This window comes from Rhinatrema bivittatum, chromosome 1 (assembly GCF_901001135.1).
Source record: "Rhinatrema bivittatum chromosome 1, aRhiBiv1.1, whole genome shotgun sequence".
NCBI lineage: Eukaryota > Metazoa > Chordata > Amphibia > Gymnophiona > Rhinatrematidae > Rhinatrema > Rhinatrema bivittatum.
Genome location: NC_042615.1, coordinates 684,514,998 through 684,530,475, shown reverse-complemented (window position 1 = coordinate 684,530,475; position 15,478 = coordinate 684,514,998). Strand labels below are relative to the sequence as shown.

Here is a 15,478-nt window from a genome sequence, read left to right as displayed (position 1 = left end):
ACAAGCACAGGGGATTCCTGAAGGAATGGTAGGGATTGTAGAACAGAGTAGCTGGTGTGGATAGAAGCAAAGTAATAAAAAGACCATTTGGCCTATATCTATGTGAATATGTGGAGATAATTCAATTTCACAGCCTTGCAAATCTCCATGGAGATTGCTTTTTAGTGGGTTACCAATGCTGCCATGATTCCAATACTGTAAGTCTTGACATGCCTGGGCATGACAAGAGATGCAACCTGTAAGCAAATTAGAAAGTTTATGATTGGTATCAACAATCCCAGGTTTGTAAGGGGTCCAACAAAATAAAAAGCTGGGTGGTCTTGTAAGATTCTTAGTCCGCTCCAGACAGAAGACTAAGGCTCTCTTGCAATCCAAATTGTGTAGTCTGTACATTTTTATGGATGTGGGCCTGAGAAAAATGGTGGAAAGCCAATTGACTGTTTAAGGTGGAAGTATGACACTATCTTAAGGCAGGAACTTAGAAAGTGTGTGCAGAATTACCCTATTGATAAAACTTAGAAGGTGGATATATTCACCAGGGCCTGGAGCTCACAGATCCTGCGTGCCAAAGCGATAGTCATCAAAAAACTTCCAGGGCAGGTACTTCAATTCACAGGAGTCCACTGGCTCAAAGAGTTAATTCCATCCTGGAGTCCCAGGACACAGCCAAAGGTTTGATGAAGGCTTCTACTGAAGCAAGCCTTGCATGAAACTAGAGGATGTACACAAATGGGTTTAGCTTCTACAAGGGGGAGATTAGTACCAATTGCACCAAAATGAAACCAGAGTTTGTATTTAATCTGGACTCAGAGCTGTAGAAAATAGTCAAGCAGTTTGTGGTATGGAGCAGAAGAAAGGATCTAGGACCTTTGCCTCACGTCATACAGCAAACATCATTAGGTTAATTCTTGCATTCAAAAGAAACATGCAGTAAAAATCAATATTTTATGTATTTATTATGAACCCATCTAAATATCTAGACCAGGAACATGCAACTCTGGTTCTCAAAGGCCACAAATTTTAATTCTCTTATTGTGGTAACCCTGAAACTGTTTTGGATCAAATGTATGCAAATATACCTTAAATAATCTTTGTGGCATTTCAGAAAGCAGGACTGGTTTGCAATCCTCGAGGATTTGATTTGAAAAACTCAGATGCAGGCATTGCAGACTCGCCCCTAAACTAAATGTTAAGACAGAAAATGTAGAACGATATGGAACAATGTAGACAACTAACTTACTTATATTCCAGTCAGAAATAGTGTCATCATCATCAAGCTCATCATCATCACCTTCTTCCTCAATACCATCCTCATCGTGCTGTTGAGCAACAGTCCGAGATCGATGGAAACGCGGCCTAATATCTTGTTCACTATCAGGAATAGCCTCGTCTTCTTCAACATCGCCCTGCAATGCATGCACAACAGAAAACATTTGAAGTGTCCAATCTAGAGGATTTCTTTTGTTAGGATTCCACCTATGATGATAGCTGGCAAGGCCCTGGATGCAGTTAAAAAAAGAAGCTTCCTTATATCTATATAAGGCAGAAATAATTCTTAAGGCTGGACATGTGACGAAGTGGGCTAAAGAATAAGCAAACATACTAGTAGGAATATAACAGATATAAACTAGCACTCGTTTATTCCTAAAAGACTCAAGATTATGTAAGTGTGGAAAGCAGCAGGCAGTGAATTAGTGGACGCGAAGAACTTTGTCACGAGACAGGTGAGAATAGTGTAACACAGGTAACCACCAATAAATGTGGATCAATATATTGCATAAAGTTTAGCATAAGAATTGTTAGACATGATAATGTAACATACTGTTTCTTAGTTTGCCTAGTTACAAGCAAAAATAGAGACAGGAAAAGCTTCTATAGGCAGTCTGATAAGCTCAGCATCTGTCAAGAGTCCTACAACAAGTCGTCTCCTAGCAGAAACTACAGCTTAAGGTATAAACTTGCTGAAACTGAATTCTAATAAAACTAATCTTGCACAACCTGGACTAGAGCCAGAAATGGGAATATAAGGGAAAGGGAAAGGTAAGTCTCTGGCAGATCATCAGTGACAGCATGCCTTAGCCATTTCATGGTGATCTCCAGGCCTGTCTCTCCCAATATTCCCAGATACACTGAACAAGGGGAGACTGTGAGGGAAGTATATCTGTACAAATCTTTATCCATTGCTTTATGTTGCAGGACTTTTGTCTTTGCTGATTTTTAAAACATTTACATTTAGTAACCCAAATATTTGCTTATAAAAAAGTGTGTTTCTTCTGTGACAAAATACACCATCACTCATTCCATCGTTTACAAGAAGGCCAAGCGCTTGACTAATTATTAGCCTAATGAATATTGCTGCCGCAGTTCTCATTTCTGAACCAATTAAGCTTTTGACGCAGTTCCGCATTCCTGGGAAATAAGCATATCTGGGAAATATGAATAATCATGAGAGCATTATAATATTTGATTTTAGCCTGTATTGATCCTCATTTGTGGTAAAGCATAAGTGGTAAAGTATAATTGTATGAATCATTACTGTAAGTGTTAAGAATGCTTCCTGATTTTTGGCTTGGCAGTCTTCCAGGACGTACGGATAATAAAGAGGAAATATTTAACTACAGAGAAATCTGGCTGCAAAGTTTGATTTTTTTCTGTCTGGAAAAAAGAAAATTCCACAGAAGCATCCATCAGCTAGTGAGCAGACCAGTTTTTTAGCATTTGAATTGATATGTGAAAAGTAGAAAAAAGCTAGCAAAAAAATCCCACACAAAACAATTCCAAGGTTCTCACCTTCAAAGTGTGAGAGCACGAGCGAGAGCGCAAGCACAAACAAATCTGGCACTAAATAGATATTTTGCTGGAAGGTGTATACAGTACATAAATATAAGACAAGCAGTAACCTTCCTCCCCTGTTTCAAAACTAAGGATTTTTAATTCTCACCTCACAAAGTATACAAATAATTTTTATTTATATTCTTCTAAACATTATATAAAAGCATATAGATACTTACACGCAATTCAGCATCTCAAAAATTTTAATATATAGTATTGGAAAAGCAGTACAAGTGTGCTAATAAGAGGCAGGGGCAAAGAAATATCAATCTGCACTCTCTGTTCAAACTAATTTCAGAAATTAGTAAAATATTCAAACCTTTATGGCCTGGTCACACAGGCCACCCCTTACTAGATGAAAATGCTAAAGGGAATGAATGCTGGATTAAATAAATTGTTCAAATAAAATAAATCTTTTATCTCACCTTGAGCAAAATAATATCTATTTCAGAGTACTTCATGCCGTTTACCAAAACAGGTATCAACCTGAAAAAAATAAAAATACTTGTAAATATAGAGTCAAACCTCAAATATATAGGCAAACAAATCACAACTGTGTTGTCATTTTTCATCTGCAGGATGGAGAAATAACTAAACTGATAATTTCCTTTCCTCTAATAAAGGTTATCCACCTCTGTCAGCAGATGGAAACTGAGCAAAAGCAGATGTCACGGCTATATAGTCTCACCCTGAGATCAGCCCCCAGTATTCTCTGGAAAAGTCAAACTGTGAACAAACTGATTATACTTGAACATTAGCATTAATCAACCACTCATGCTTCCAACCCAACAGGAACACTAAGGTCAGACAAAAGTAGTAACATATGCACTAAACTAAGTGGTTGGAAAAGCCATTTACCAGTCTTCATCGAAGAGCAAGAATCACACACTGCAATGTTTGCCCTGAAAAGGCTAGCCATAATTTCAACATTACCCAACACCCAAAGAGAACCCAAAAGTCATCAAATCCCACAGTTAAATATGAACATGAAAAATGTTTATTTAAGAATGAAACATCCTAACATATCACTATCTAACCAATCATTCGCCCTCATTCACACATTAAAAAAATTAACAATGTAAATAACATATGGGCATGATTACAGACTGTATTCATATACCACTAACAAGTGAAACCTATCCTTAAAAATGATCTATCACTTTAAACATATTGCACTCAGTTTTAAATATATTGCACTCCCAATATCTCCTATATGTTCACTTAATAGCAATTCTGCAGTGTTTTTAACATCTCTTCTCCACCAAGCCGTTCTCCTTTAACCGCTATCACAATTCAAAGATCTTTCAATACTGCATCCTTTTCCGTCATCCACCGCCACAATGTTATTTACTGAAGATCAATCCCAGGTCAAAACTCGATCCCAACGAAAATCTCCATTTCATCCGTCTAGCGGGCTTCCTCAGGGGAAACTATTCACCACCTAAAATTCAAAAACAATAAGCTAATCCCAACACTATTACAGCAATCGCACTAACAACTATAATTATAATCCTTACCAGACAAAACGTAGTCTTACATCACCACCAATATTATCTTCCAAATGATTTATCCAAACTTCAAAAGTCTCTTGTTTCATCAATGTTTATAATCATTCATCAATTGGTCACGAAGTTTCAACCCAAAATTAATCTTTCATATGTCAAAATTCTATAAAGAGAGAAAAGCACCAGACCTGAACAGACGCCAACATCACATACCTTCAACCACCGGAAGTGACGATCAAACTTCCTTCTTGTGTTCCCATGCAAACGGTCCACTCCTTATATTGCCACCAAAATGTTGAGATTACTTACCTGATAATCTCGTTTTCCTTAATGTAGACAGATGGACTCAGAACAAGTGGTTATAGTGTGCTCGTGCTAGCAGTTGGAGATGGATCTGACATCAGCACGGGTACATATACCCCCACAGGAAGTGAAGCAACTCAGTAATCTTCCTTGCAAAAGCTGTTATGGATATATGTGTACTGACCGATCAATGAATTAGTGAAACAGGATTCCCCTGACCGATTGATAGGAGCTGGAGACCGCCAGCATTCCCAACCGGAAGGCGTCGACACCCGGCAAAGGGGACGCGCTTATGTAAGAAAATGACATGGTTTACCTTGAATCGGTGAACCCCATGTATACCGGCAGCCAGGCGGGATGCTGAGTCCATCTGTCTACACTAAGGAAAACGAGATTATCAGGTAAGTAATCTCAACATTTCCTAGCGTGTAGCTAAATGGACTCAGAACAAGTGGGATGTACAAAAGCTACTCCCAGACTGGGTGGGAGGCTGCCTGAGGACTGCATAGGACTGCCCTCGCAAATGCTGTGTCCTCCCTGGCCTGGACATCCAGACGGTAGAACCTGGAGAAGGTATGGAGGGAGGACCATGTCGCCGCTTTACATATTTCTGCAGGCGACAGCATCCTAGATTCTGCCCAAGATGCTGCTTGGGCTCTGGTAGAATGAGCCTTGACTTGTAGAGGCGGTGACTTCCCGGCCTCTACGTAGGCCGCTCTGATAACTTCTTTAAATCCAGCGGGCGATGGTGGGTCGAGAGGTCGCTTCCCCTTGCTTCTTCCCGCTGTGAAGGACGAACAGATGGTCCGTCTTTCTTACTGCTTCTGTCTGTTCCAGGTATCTGGGTAGCAATCTGCCGATGTCGAGTTGGCGTAGCAAACTCCCTTCTGATTTCTTCAAGCCCGCCGTGGTTGGCAAAGATATGGTTTGGTTGAGGTGGAATTGTGAGACCACTTTAGGTAAAAAGGAGGGAACCGTGCGAAGATGGATAGCCTCAGGAGTGATTCTGAGAAAGGGATCACGGCAGGACAGCGCTTATAGCTCTGAGATGCGGCGTGCGGAACACACTGCCAGCAAGAACACCATCTTCAAAGTTAGCGAACGGAGAGACAGGCCCCGAAGGGGTCTGAAGGTGAATCCTGCGAGGAAATCCAAAACTATGTTGAGGTTCCACAGGGGCACTGGCCACTTCAGTGGCGGACGAATGTGCTCGACTCCTTTCAGGAAGCGGGAAACATCTGGGTGCGTGGCGATGGTCTTGCCATCCCTCCTGGGACCGTAGCAAGACAGTGCAGCCACCTGAACCTTGATGGAGCTTAGGGAGAGACCCTTCTGAAGCCCATCCTGTAGGAAATCCAGAACAATAGGGATTGTGGTCGCATGTGGATTGGTGCCATGAGTGTCGCACCAGGCTTCAAATACTCTCCAGATCTTTATGTAGGTGAGGGATGTGGAAAACTTGCGAGCTCGGAGGAGTGTATCTATCACCGGCTCCGAGTAACCTCTTTTCTTCAGTCTAGCCCTCTCAATGGCCAGACCGTAAGAGAGAATTGAGCCGGATTCTCGTGGAGGATGGGACCTTGACGAAGCAGGTCCCTGAGAGGAGGCAGGGGAAGGGGCTCCCCTGCCAGTAGTCTTCTCATGTCCGCGTACCAAGGTCTTCTGGGCCAGTCTGGTGCCACTAGAAGAACTAGGCCTCTGTGTCTCTAAATCTTGTGAAGCAGGGCACCCAGCAGGGGCCACGGAGGAAAGGCGTATAGCAGAGTCCCTGGATGCCATGGCTGAACCAGGGCATCGATCCCGTGAGAGAACGGATCTCGCTTGCGGCTGAAGTATCTGGGTACTTGAGCATTGGACCTGTCCGCTAATAGGTCCATGTCCAGAATCCCCCACTGATCCACGATCATCTGGAAGGCTGTGGGGGACAGCTGCCACTCTCCCGGATTTAGGCTTTCCCTGCTGAGGAAGTCTGCCGCAGTGTTATCCCTTCCGGCAATGTGGACGGCAGAGATGTCCTGGAGATTCGCCTCTGCCCAAGCCATCAGTGGGGCTATCTCTAGGGACACCTGTTGGCTTCTGGTTCCGCCCTGACGGTTGATGTATGCCACCGTGGTGGCGTTGTCGGACATCACTCTGACTGCTCTGTTCCTCAGTCTGTGAGCAAATTGCAGGCAGGCTAACTGGACTGCCCGTGCCTCTAGACGGTTGATGTTCCACCCTGACTCTTCTCTGTTCCACCGCCCTTGTGCGGTGAGTTCTTCGCAGTGTGCTCCCCATCCGCTCAGGCTGGCATCTGTGGTGAGCAGAATCCACTTGGGGGAGGACATCTTCGACCCCCTGCTCGTGTGGTTGGCCTGCAACCACCACCGTAACTGGGTCCGCACTCTGGCTGGCAGAGGTAGATGCACGGAGTAATTCCGGAAGCGGGGGCTCCAGCGAGAGAGCAGGGAGCGTTGTAGAGGTCTCATATGGGCCCTTGCCCAGGGTACCACTTCCAGGGTGGATGCCATGAGGCCGAGAACCTGCAGATAATCCCAAGCTATGGGCCGGCTGGCTCCCATCAAGGACCGGAGACGCGTCTGAAGTTTTAACCTTCTCTTGGTGGTGAGACTGACTGTCTGCCTGGGTGTCGAACTGGGCTCCCAGGTATTCCAGTGATTGGGAAGGCTGTAGGCAACTCTTGTTTAGGTTGAATACCCATCCCAGGCTTTCCAAAAGGGCGATCACTCTGTTGGTTGCCCGATGGCTCTCCTCTCGTGATTTCACCCTGATCAGCCAATCGTCTAGGTAGGGATGGACAAGGATCCCTTCCCGTCTGAGCGCCGCTGCTACCACTACGATCACCTTGGTGAAGGTCCGCGGCGCCGTGGCTAACCCGAAGGGCAAAGCCCGGAATTGGAAGTGGCGTCCCAGAACTTTGAAGCGTAGGTAGCGCTGATGATCCAGATGGATCGGGATATGCAGGTAGGCTTCTGACAAGTCTAAGGCCGTGAGGAATTCTCCTGGCTGTACTGCGGTCTTGACGGAGCGCAGAGTTTCCATGCGAAACCACGGGACCCTTAAGTATCGGTTGACTGACTTGAGGTCCAGTACGGGCCAGAAAGTGCCCTCTTTCTTGGGTACCATGAAGTAAATGGAATAATGCCCAGAATCCATTTCCCATGCAGGTACTGGGATTTTGGCTTTCAAGGACAGGAGCCTCGCCAGGGTAGCTTCCAATGTGCCTTCTTGTGGATTGGACACGGAGATTCCACAAACCTGTCCGGAGGGAGGTGATGGAAGTCCAGATAATACCCCTCTCGGATGATGGCGAGGACCCACTGGTCCGACGTAATCTCGACCCATCTGGGGTAGAAGAGGGTTAACCTGCCCCCTATGACTCCATCCCCCGGATGGATCGGCTGATTCTCATTGGGAGGCGCGGCCGGGCCGTGAACCCGAGCCGGCTCCCCTCTTATGCTGCTTGGTCCGAAAGGACTGGTTCCTGGCCTGAAGACGAGGTGCCTGTTAGCGACTCCTGTAGGGAGTGAAGCGTTGGGAGCTTCTACCTCTGGTGGGCCTCGGAAAGGCGCGCTGGTTCCTTTTGAACCTATCTTCCGGCAGTCGAGGTACTGGAGAGGCGCCCCATGTGCTGGCCAGGTTATCAAGGTCACTGCCGAACAGGAGAGAACCCCTAAAGGGCATTCTGGTGAGGCGTGTCTTAGAAGGAGCATCGGCTGACCAATTCCGTATCCAGAGCTGCCTCCTGGCTGCTACTGAGGATGAAACCCCCTTGGCTGTCGTACGGACTAGGTCGGATGCTGCATCCGTGAGGAACGAGAGAGCTGACTCCATGTCCGCTGCCGGAGCATTGTTCCTGACCTGTGACAGACAGGAACGCGTCACCACTGTGCAGCAGGTTGCGATCCGCAAAGATAGAGCTGCCACCTCAAAGGTCTGTTTCAGGATAGCGTCCAGTCGCCGGTCATGAGGCTCCTTGAGGGCCGCCCCCCCCCCTTCAACTGGAATGGTAGTGCGCTTGCCCACAGCGCTAACCAAGGCATCCACCTGAGGGCACACCAGCATCTCCTTGATTGCCGGGTCCAGGGGGTACATGCCCGTCAGGGCCCGACCCCCTTTGAATGAGGCCGCTGATGCAGCCCATTCCAAATCTATCAGTTGCTGTGCTGCTTGCAAGAAGGGAAAATGGCGGGCTGTAGGACGAAGACCTTCCAGCAGGGGGTTCTGTGTAGCTGGCACCGTAGTGCTGGGGCCTGTAATAGCCAACTTCGTCAGGCACTGAGACCAGGTCAGAGAGATCCTCCTTGGGAAAGAACCGCCTCATAGTTCGATATGGCTCGATCCCAGAGGGAAGTTCCCCCTCCTCGGGGGGTTCGGACTCGTCCTCCGAGACATCAGAGTCCGCATGAGCCGGACTGCCCGGAGGCGGGTGCCCACGATAAGGGCGCGAAGGACCAGGGGCGGGATCAGCTGGAGCAGCAGCAGGGCCTGGACGGGAAGCTGACTGCATCTGTACAAAGGCATGGATCCCCTTAAAGAGATCCACCCAGGAAATGGAAGCGGTCTCTAGCCGTCAGGGTACCAGGTCCCCTGGGATCCCAGGTTGTTCGAGACTGCCCGCTAGATCCGGGGTGGCCCCTGGGGAACTGTCGGCAAACCTCGGTTGAGACTGGTCCTGGCCCGAGGCTCCCACGGCCTCCTCACATTGGGCACAAAGAGAGTCTGGCTCATCACTCTGTGTGGCTCTAAGCTGGCATGCTGAGCAGAGGCCGAGAGCTTTCATGCCGGCAGAAGGCGCCCCCGCAGGAGACGCCGGGGCGTTCGAGTGTTCCATTGCGGCTTGCGAATGCAGCGCTGAAGAATATGCGCTTAATACAATATGCGCTCAATAATATGCGGCAGCAATATACGCTCAATACAATAAGCGCTCAATAATATGCGGCAGCAATATACGCTCAATACAGTATGCGCTCAATAATATGCGGCAGCAATATACGCTCATCAATACAGTATGCGCTCAATATGCGGCAGCAATATACGCTCAATACAATAAGCGCTCAATAATATGCGGCAGCAATATACGCTCAATACAATAAGCGCTCAATAATATGTAGCAGCAATATACGCTCAATACAATATGCGATATACCGGCGCCTATCATGGGTGCTCAATACCTGAACAAGGCCGACAAAATGGCGACCTCCACGGCGTGCCGCATACAGGCAACGCCGCCGATCCTCTTACCTCGGAGACCAAAAGTAAGAGATGTACGCCTTACCTGATCCTCGGCGCTTCCCGGCTGGAACCTGGGCGGTCTCCGGCTGCGGGGGGGAGAGGGGAATACCTTCACCGCTGCGCTTGAGGAAATGCACCCGCTGCCTCTAGGTCCACGCCGGGACCGAGGCGTCTCTCAGCCCGGCCCAAGCCCTTCTCGCTCGGGGGCTAGATCCCTGCCGCGATTTGGCCACCGGACCGAGGCCTAAACCTCCGAGGGATCGCGGAAATCACCCCGGGAAACTCAACTGGGGGAGGGACCCGAGGGTATCACCGCATGAGTGCGGGGGCTCGATGTTCCTGTAGAAAATTTAGTAAGTAGAATATAGAAAGTAGTATTGGAAAACACGCTCAGCGAGCATGCAGGCTCTCCAAACTGCTTTGGAGACGGAAATTAGAGTTGCTTCACTTCCTGTGGGGGTATATGTACCCGTGCTTACGTCAGATCCGTCTCTAACTGCTAGCACGAGCACACTATACCCACTTGTTCTGAGTCCATCTGGCTACACGCTAGGAAAACTTAATTGTTCAATTGAATACCAATGAACTATAAGGAAACCTACAACCAAACATCAATCATATTTAATTGTCCAAAAACCAACAACTAACCATTCATTTAATAAAAGCCGACCACTTTATGGGGCCATTAAGGCCATAGGGACTCACAGTATTCCAATTAAAAATAAAGCGCTGTTCTACCCGCCTTAAAATTGATGATAAATCCCCTCCAGAATCCAATGAAATCTTTTTAACAAAAAATTTCAAATCATCCAATGAATGGTGTAAATCAGCCCAATGCTGCACCAATGGAGCATTCTCCACATGGGAGCAAATTCTACTTCTCTGTTCACCAATGCGTAATTTATCAGCCCTCGCAGTCTGTCCAATATAAATGAGTCGGCATGGACAAACGATCGCATAGATCACCCCACTAGAAGCACATGTAAATAAACCCGGAAGAATATACGGTCGGGTTAAATTTGGATGATGAAAAACCTTCAAAATCAAAACATGAGAACACAGTGCAAGATCCACAAGCCAACTGCCCCTGTTCAATATTCATCAAATCACATTGATTACCATGATGTTTCAAATTATCCCACAAACTCCTTCGTTTTTTTTAACGCAAAGATCGGTTCGTCAACAAAAATTTTTAAAGGGTTAAGCACATGCCAGTATTTCTTAATAATCTCTTTGATTTGGGAGGACTTCGTGGAGTATGGTATAGTACATATCATTCTAGACGGTGACTCACGCTGAGATTTAATTAATAAATTTTCCCTATTAGAAAATAGGGCACGTTTGTATGCCCTCCTAACTACCGGCCGAGAATAGCCCTGATTTCTGAATCTGTCACCCAAACCATGGGCTTGCAATTTAAACTCATCCATTGTAGTACATAACCGCCTGTATCTAAGGAATTGCCCTACCGGTATGTTGTTCTTTAATTGTAAAGGGTGAAAATTCTGACAGTGTAACAATGTGTTTTTATCCGTGGGTTTCCTGTATACAGTGGTGAAAATATTAGAATTGAATAGTGTGACTTTCACATCCAAAAATGAAACACTGTATTTATCAATGGTAACTGTGAATTTCAAATTGGGATCTCCACTGTTGATTTCCTGAAAAAATTCTTTCAAATGTTCAACTTCACCTCTCCAGACTAAAAATATGTCGTCAATATATCTACCCCACCAAAGCACCTGTGTAAACCATGCTGAAGAATAAACAATCCGTTTTTCAAAAGAAGCTACATAAATGTATGCTAGAGTGGGCGCTATGGGCGAACCCATGGGGATGCCTTTGGTTTGCAAAAAATATTGAGTTTTATAAGAGAAATAGCTACTCATGAGAGTAATTTCAGCCACAGAAATGAGAAAATGATATTTTTTATCTGAAAAATTCATGGATTTAAACTCTTCTTTAATAAATGGCAAGAGCAGAGGATTGTGGAACATTAGTATAAAGAGTGGTGATATCGGCAGTAGCCAAACACCAATCCTGTTCCACCACAGGCAACAATTTCAATAGGTTCAAAAAATCAATAGAATCTCTAATATACGACGGGATAAGGAGTGCCCTAGGTTGTAATATTTTATCCAAATATTTAGCTAAGGGTTCAAAAATGGAACCCACTCCCGATACTATAGGCCACCAGGACGCGACGTGAGTGACTTATGAATTTTAGGTAAAATAAAAAACTGAGGAATAGAAGGACTTACTACTGTAAGATAATTGAAGTCCTTACTGGAAATGATTTTATCTTTAAATGCAACATGTAAAATATTGTTAATCTTAGAATGAATATCAGGAGTGGGATCCACATCCAATTCTGTGTAAATTGGGAATCCTCTAACTGTCTCAAGATTTCCAAATCATAATTCACCTCATCCAGTACCACAATTCCTCCACCCTTGTCCGCTGATCCAATTTTAATAGAAGAGTCATTCTGTAACTCCCTCACGGCTAGCCATTCCTCCTTCGATAAATTATACACAGGGACTTCTTTCGTTTCATCTAATTTATTCAAATCATCTAAAACCAATGATTGAAAGGCCTGCAACAACATACTAGGAGGCAAAGGGATGGTTTATACAATACACATTGTATAAACCCCGATGGTTTATACAATGTGTCCCTGTCCGGAATAAAGTCACTAGGACCAAAATATTCTCTAATATGAAGCCTGCGGAAGAATGTCTGTAGTTCAATATGAGTCTGAAAAGGATCGTATAGCAAATGTTGCTTACCTGATGTAACAGGTGTTCTCACAGGACAGCAGGATGTTAGTCCTCACAAATGGGTGACATCGAGGATGGAGCCCACCACGGAAAACTTCTGTCAAAGTTTAAACAGAACTTTGACTGGCCCCTACTGGGCATGCCCAGCAAGGCACTGACCCTGCAGCCAGCAGGGGTCTCCCTTCAGTCTGATTTTCAAAGCTACAGGCAGTGCCTAGAAAGTAGAAATAAAACGAACCCAACACCGCGGGGAGGCGGGCGGGTTTCGTGAGGACTAACATCCTGCTGTCCTGTGAGAACACCTGTTACATCAGGTAAGCAACATTTGCTTTCTCACAGGACAAGCAGGATGGTAGTCCTCACAAATGGGTGAGTACCGAGCTGAGGATGTCCCGACTTGCACCAAATGTACCCAACGGTGTGCAGGAGGCACAACAAGTGAGGAGAAATTTGGGAAAGGGCATCCGCACCGTACCGGGTAGGTGGAAGGGTGTTGGTACATCAGGTTGGAAAAAGGTTACGCAAGACAGACTGGCCGAAGATGGAGTCCTGTCTTCCAGCCTTGTCCAAACAATAGTGGGCTGCAAAGGTATGGAGAGAACTCCAGGTTGCAGCTTTGCAGATGTCAGGAAGCGGCACCGATCGAAGGTGTGCCACTGACGTCGCCATGGCCCTCACAGAGTGTGCTTTAACACGGTCTTGAAAAGGAATGCCAGCTTGCTCATAGCAGAAAGCAATGGAGTCCGCCAACCAGGAGGAAAGAGCCTGCTTACCCACAGGTTGTCCTAACTTGTTAGGATGGAAAGAGACAAATAATTGAGTGCTCTTCCTGTGAGCAACTGTACGGTCTAGATAAAAAGCTAGAGCTCGTTTACAGTCTAGGGTATGCAGAGTTTGTTCCCCGGAGTTGGAGTGGGGCCTGGGAAAAAAGATAGGTAGTATTATGGATTGAGTGATATGAAACTCAGAAACTACCTTAGGTAAAAATTTAGGGTGAGTGCGGAGTACCGCCCGGTCCTGCAGGAGCTTAGTGTAAGGCGGATAGGTAACTAGGGCCTGCAATTCACTAACCCTGCGAGCTGAAGTGATAGCCAAAAGGAATAACACTTTCCATGTGAGATACCTTAAGTCACAGGAGTGCAGAGGTTCGAAAGGAGGTTTCATAAGACGACCAAGAACCAGGTTAAGGTCCCAGGATGGGGCCGGAGGACGCAAGGGCGGCTTTAGATGGAGCAAGCCCTTAAGGAAGCGTGTTACTAGGGGTTGTACTGAAATAGGATTACCCCCAATACCCTTATGGAAGGCGGCTACCGCACTGACATGCATTCTGATAGAAGAGGTTTTAAGACCTGATTCAGAGAGATGCCATAAATAGTCCAAGAATTTGGAGATTGGACAGGAAAGGGGATCAAGGGACTGAGAAGTGCACCATGATGTGTACCTTTTCCATTTGTATGAGTAAGACTTTCTTGTGGAAGGCTTTCGTGAAGCTATCAGGACCCGAGAAACGGAATCTGAAAGGTTGAAAGGTTGAAGGACTAACCTTTCAACATCCATGCCGTCAGGGACAAGGCTTGGAGGTTGGGATGGAGGAGGCATCCGTCGTTTTGAGTGAGCAGATGCGGGTCCTTTCCCAGAGGAATGTGCCTGCGGATGGAGAGATCCTGGAGTATTGGAAACCATACCTGGCGTGGCCAGTAAGGTGCTATCAGGATCATGGTTCCTCCGTCCTGGCGTAGCTTCACGAGAGTCTTTGACACAAGAGGGAGTGGAGGGAATGCATAGAGCAGACCGGTTGTCCACTTGAGGGAGAATGCATCCCTCGGCCGAGAGTGTTGGCTCGGAATGAGAGAGCAGTAATCGTCCACTTTGTGGTTCTGAGAGGACGCAAAGAGGTCTATGCGGGGAGAACCCCACTTGTGAAACAGAGAGGTCGCTACCAGAGGATCGAGTGACCACTCGTGTGGTTGGAAGACACGGCTCAGCTGGTCTGCCAATACATTGTCCACTCCCGGCAGGTAAGTGGCCCTGAGGTACATGGAGTGGGAGAGGGCTTCCGTCCAGATCTGCGCAGCTTCCTGACACAGAAGGAAGGAGCCTGTGCCTCCCTGCTTGTTTATGTACCACATGGCCACTTGGTTGTCCGTCTGGATTAAGATTATCTGATAAGAGAGATGATCTTTGAAAGTTCGGAGCGCATAGCGGATTGCTCGAAGTTCCAGGAAATTGATCTGGTGTTCGGCTTCCTCTTTGGACCATAACCCTTGGGTTTGAAAGTCGTCCACATGGACTCCCCAACCGATGTGAGAAGCGTCGGTGGTTAGGATTATTCGTGGATCCGGTGGAAGAAAAGGTAAGCCCTGAAGGAGGTTGACCTGAGTCGTCCACCAGGTTAAGGATAGGCGCAGCGCTTGTGTGACTGTGACTATGGAGGACAGAGGCTGAAAAGCTTGAATCCATTGGTGTCGTAGAGTCCATTGTGTTACTCTCATGGCTAGTCGGGTCATGGGAGTGACTTGAACCGAGGATGCCATGTGTCCTAGGAGAATGAGGAACTGGCGAGCCGTGGCAGTGTTCTGAGACTGGAGCTGGCGAGCCAGGGACATTAGGGTGTGGACTCTCGGAAGAGGAAGGTAAGCCTTTGCCTGTAAGGTGTCCAAGTCTGCCCCAATGAAGGATAAGGTCTGAGATTGGACCAAGCAAGATTTCTCGTAATTGACAAGAAACCCTAAGGAAAGGAGTGTTTGAATAGTCAATTTTAGGGAGGATTGAGCTATTTGATGGGTGGAGGCCCTGATTAGCCAATCGTCCAGGTAGGGGTAG

At 46.5% G+C, this 15,478-nt stretch overlaps 1 protein-coding gene across 1 annotated transcript in view; it reads right to left on the bottom strand.

Moving 5' to 3' along the window:
• TNPO1 (transportin 1) overlaps positions 1–15,478 on the bottom strand; it is a 685,264-nt gene that overhangs the window by 369,099 nt on the left and 300,687 nt on the right. Inside the window, 2 exon segments of the mRNA XM_029574697.1 lie at positions 1,241–1,406; positions 3,258–3,318. Coding sequence (XP_029430557.1) covers positions 1,241–1,406; positions 3,258–3,318 — 227 coding nt within the window.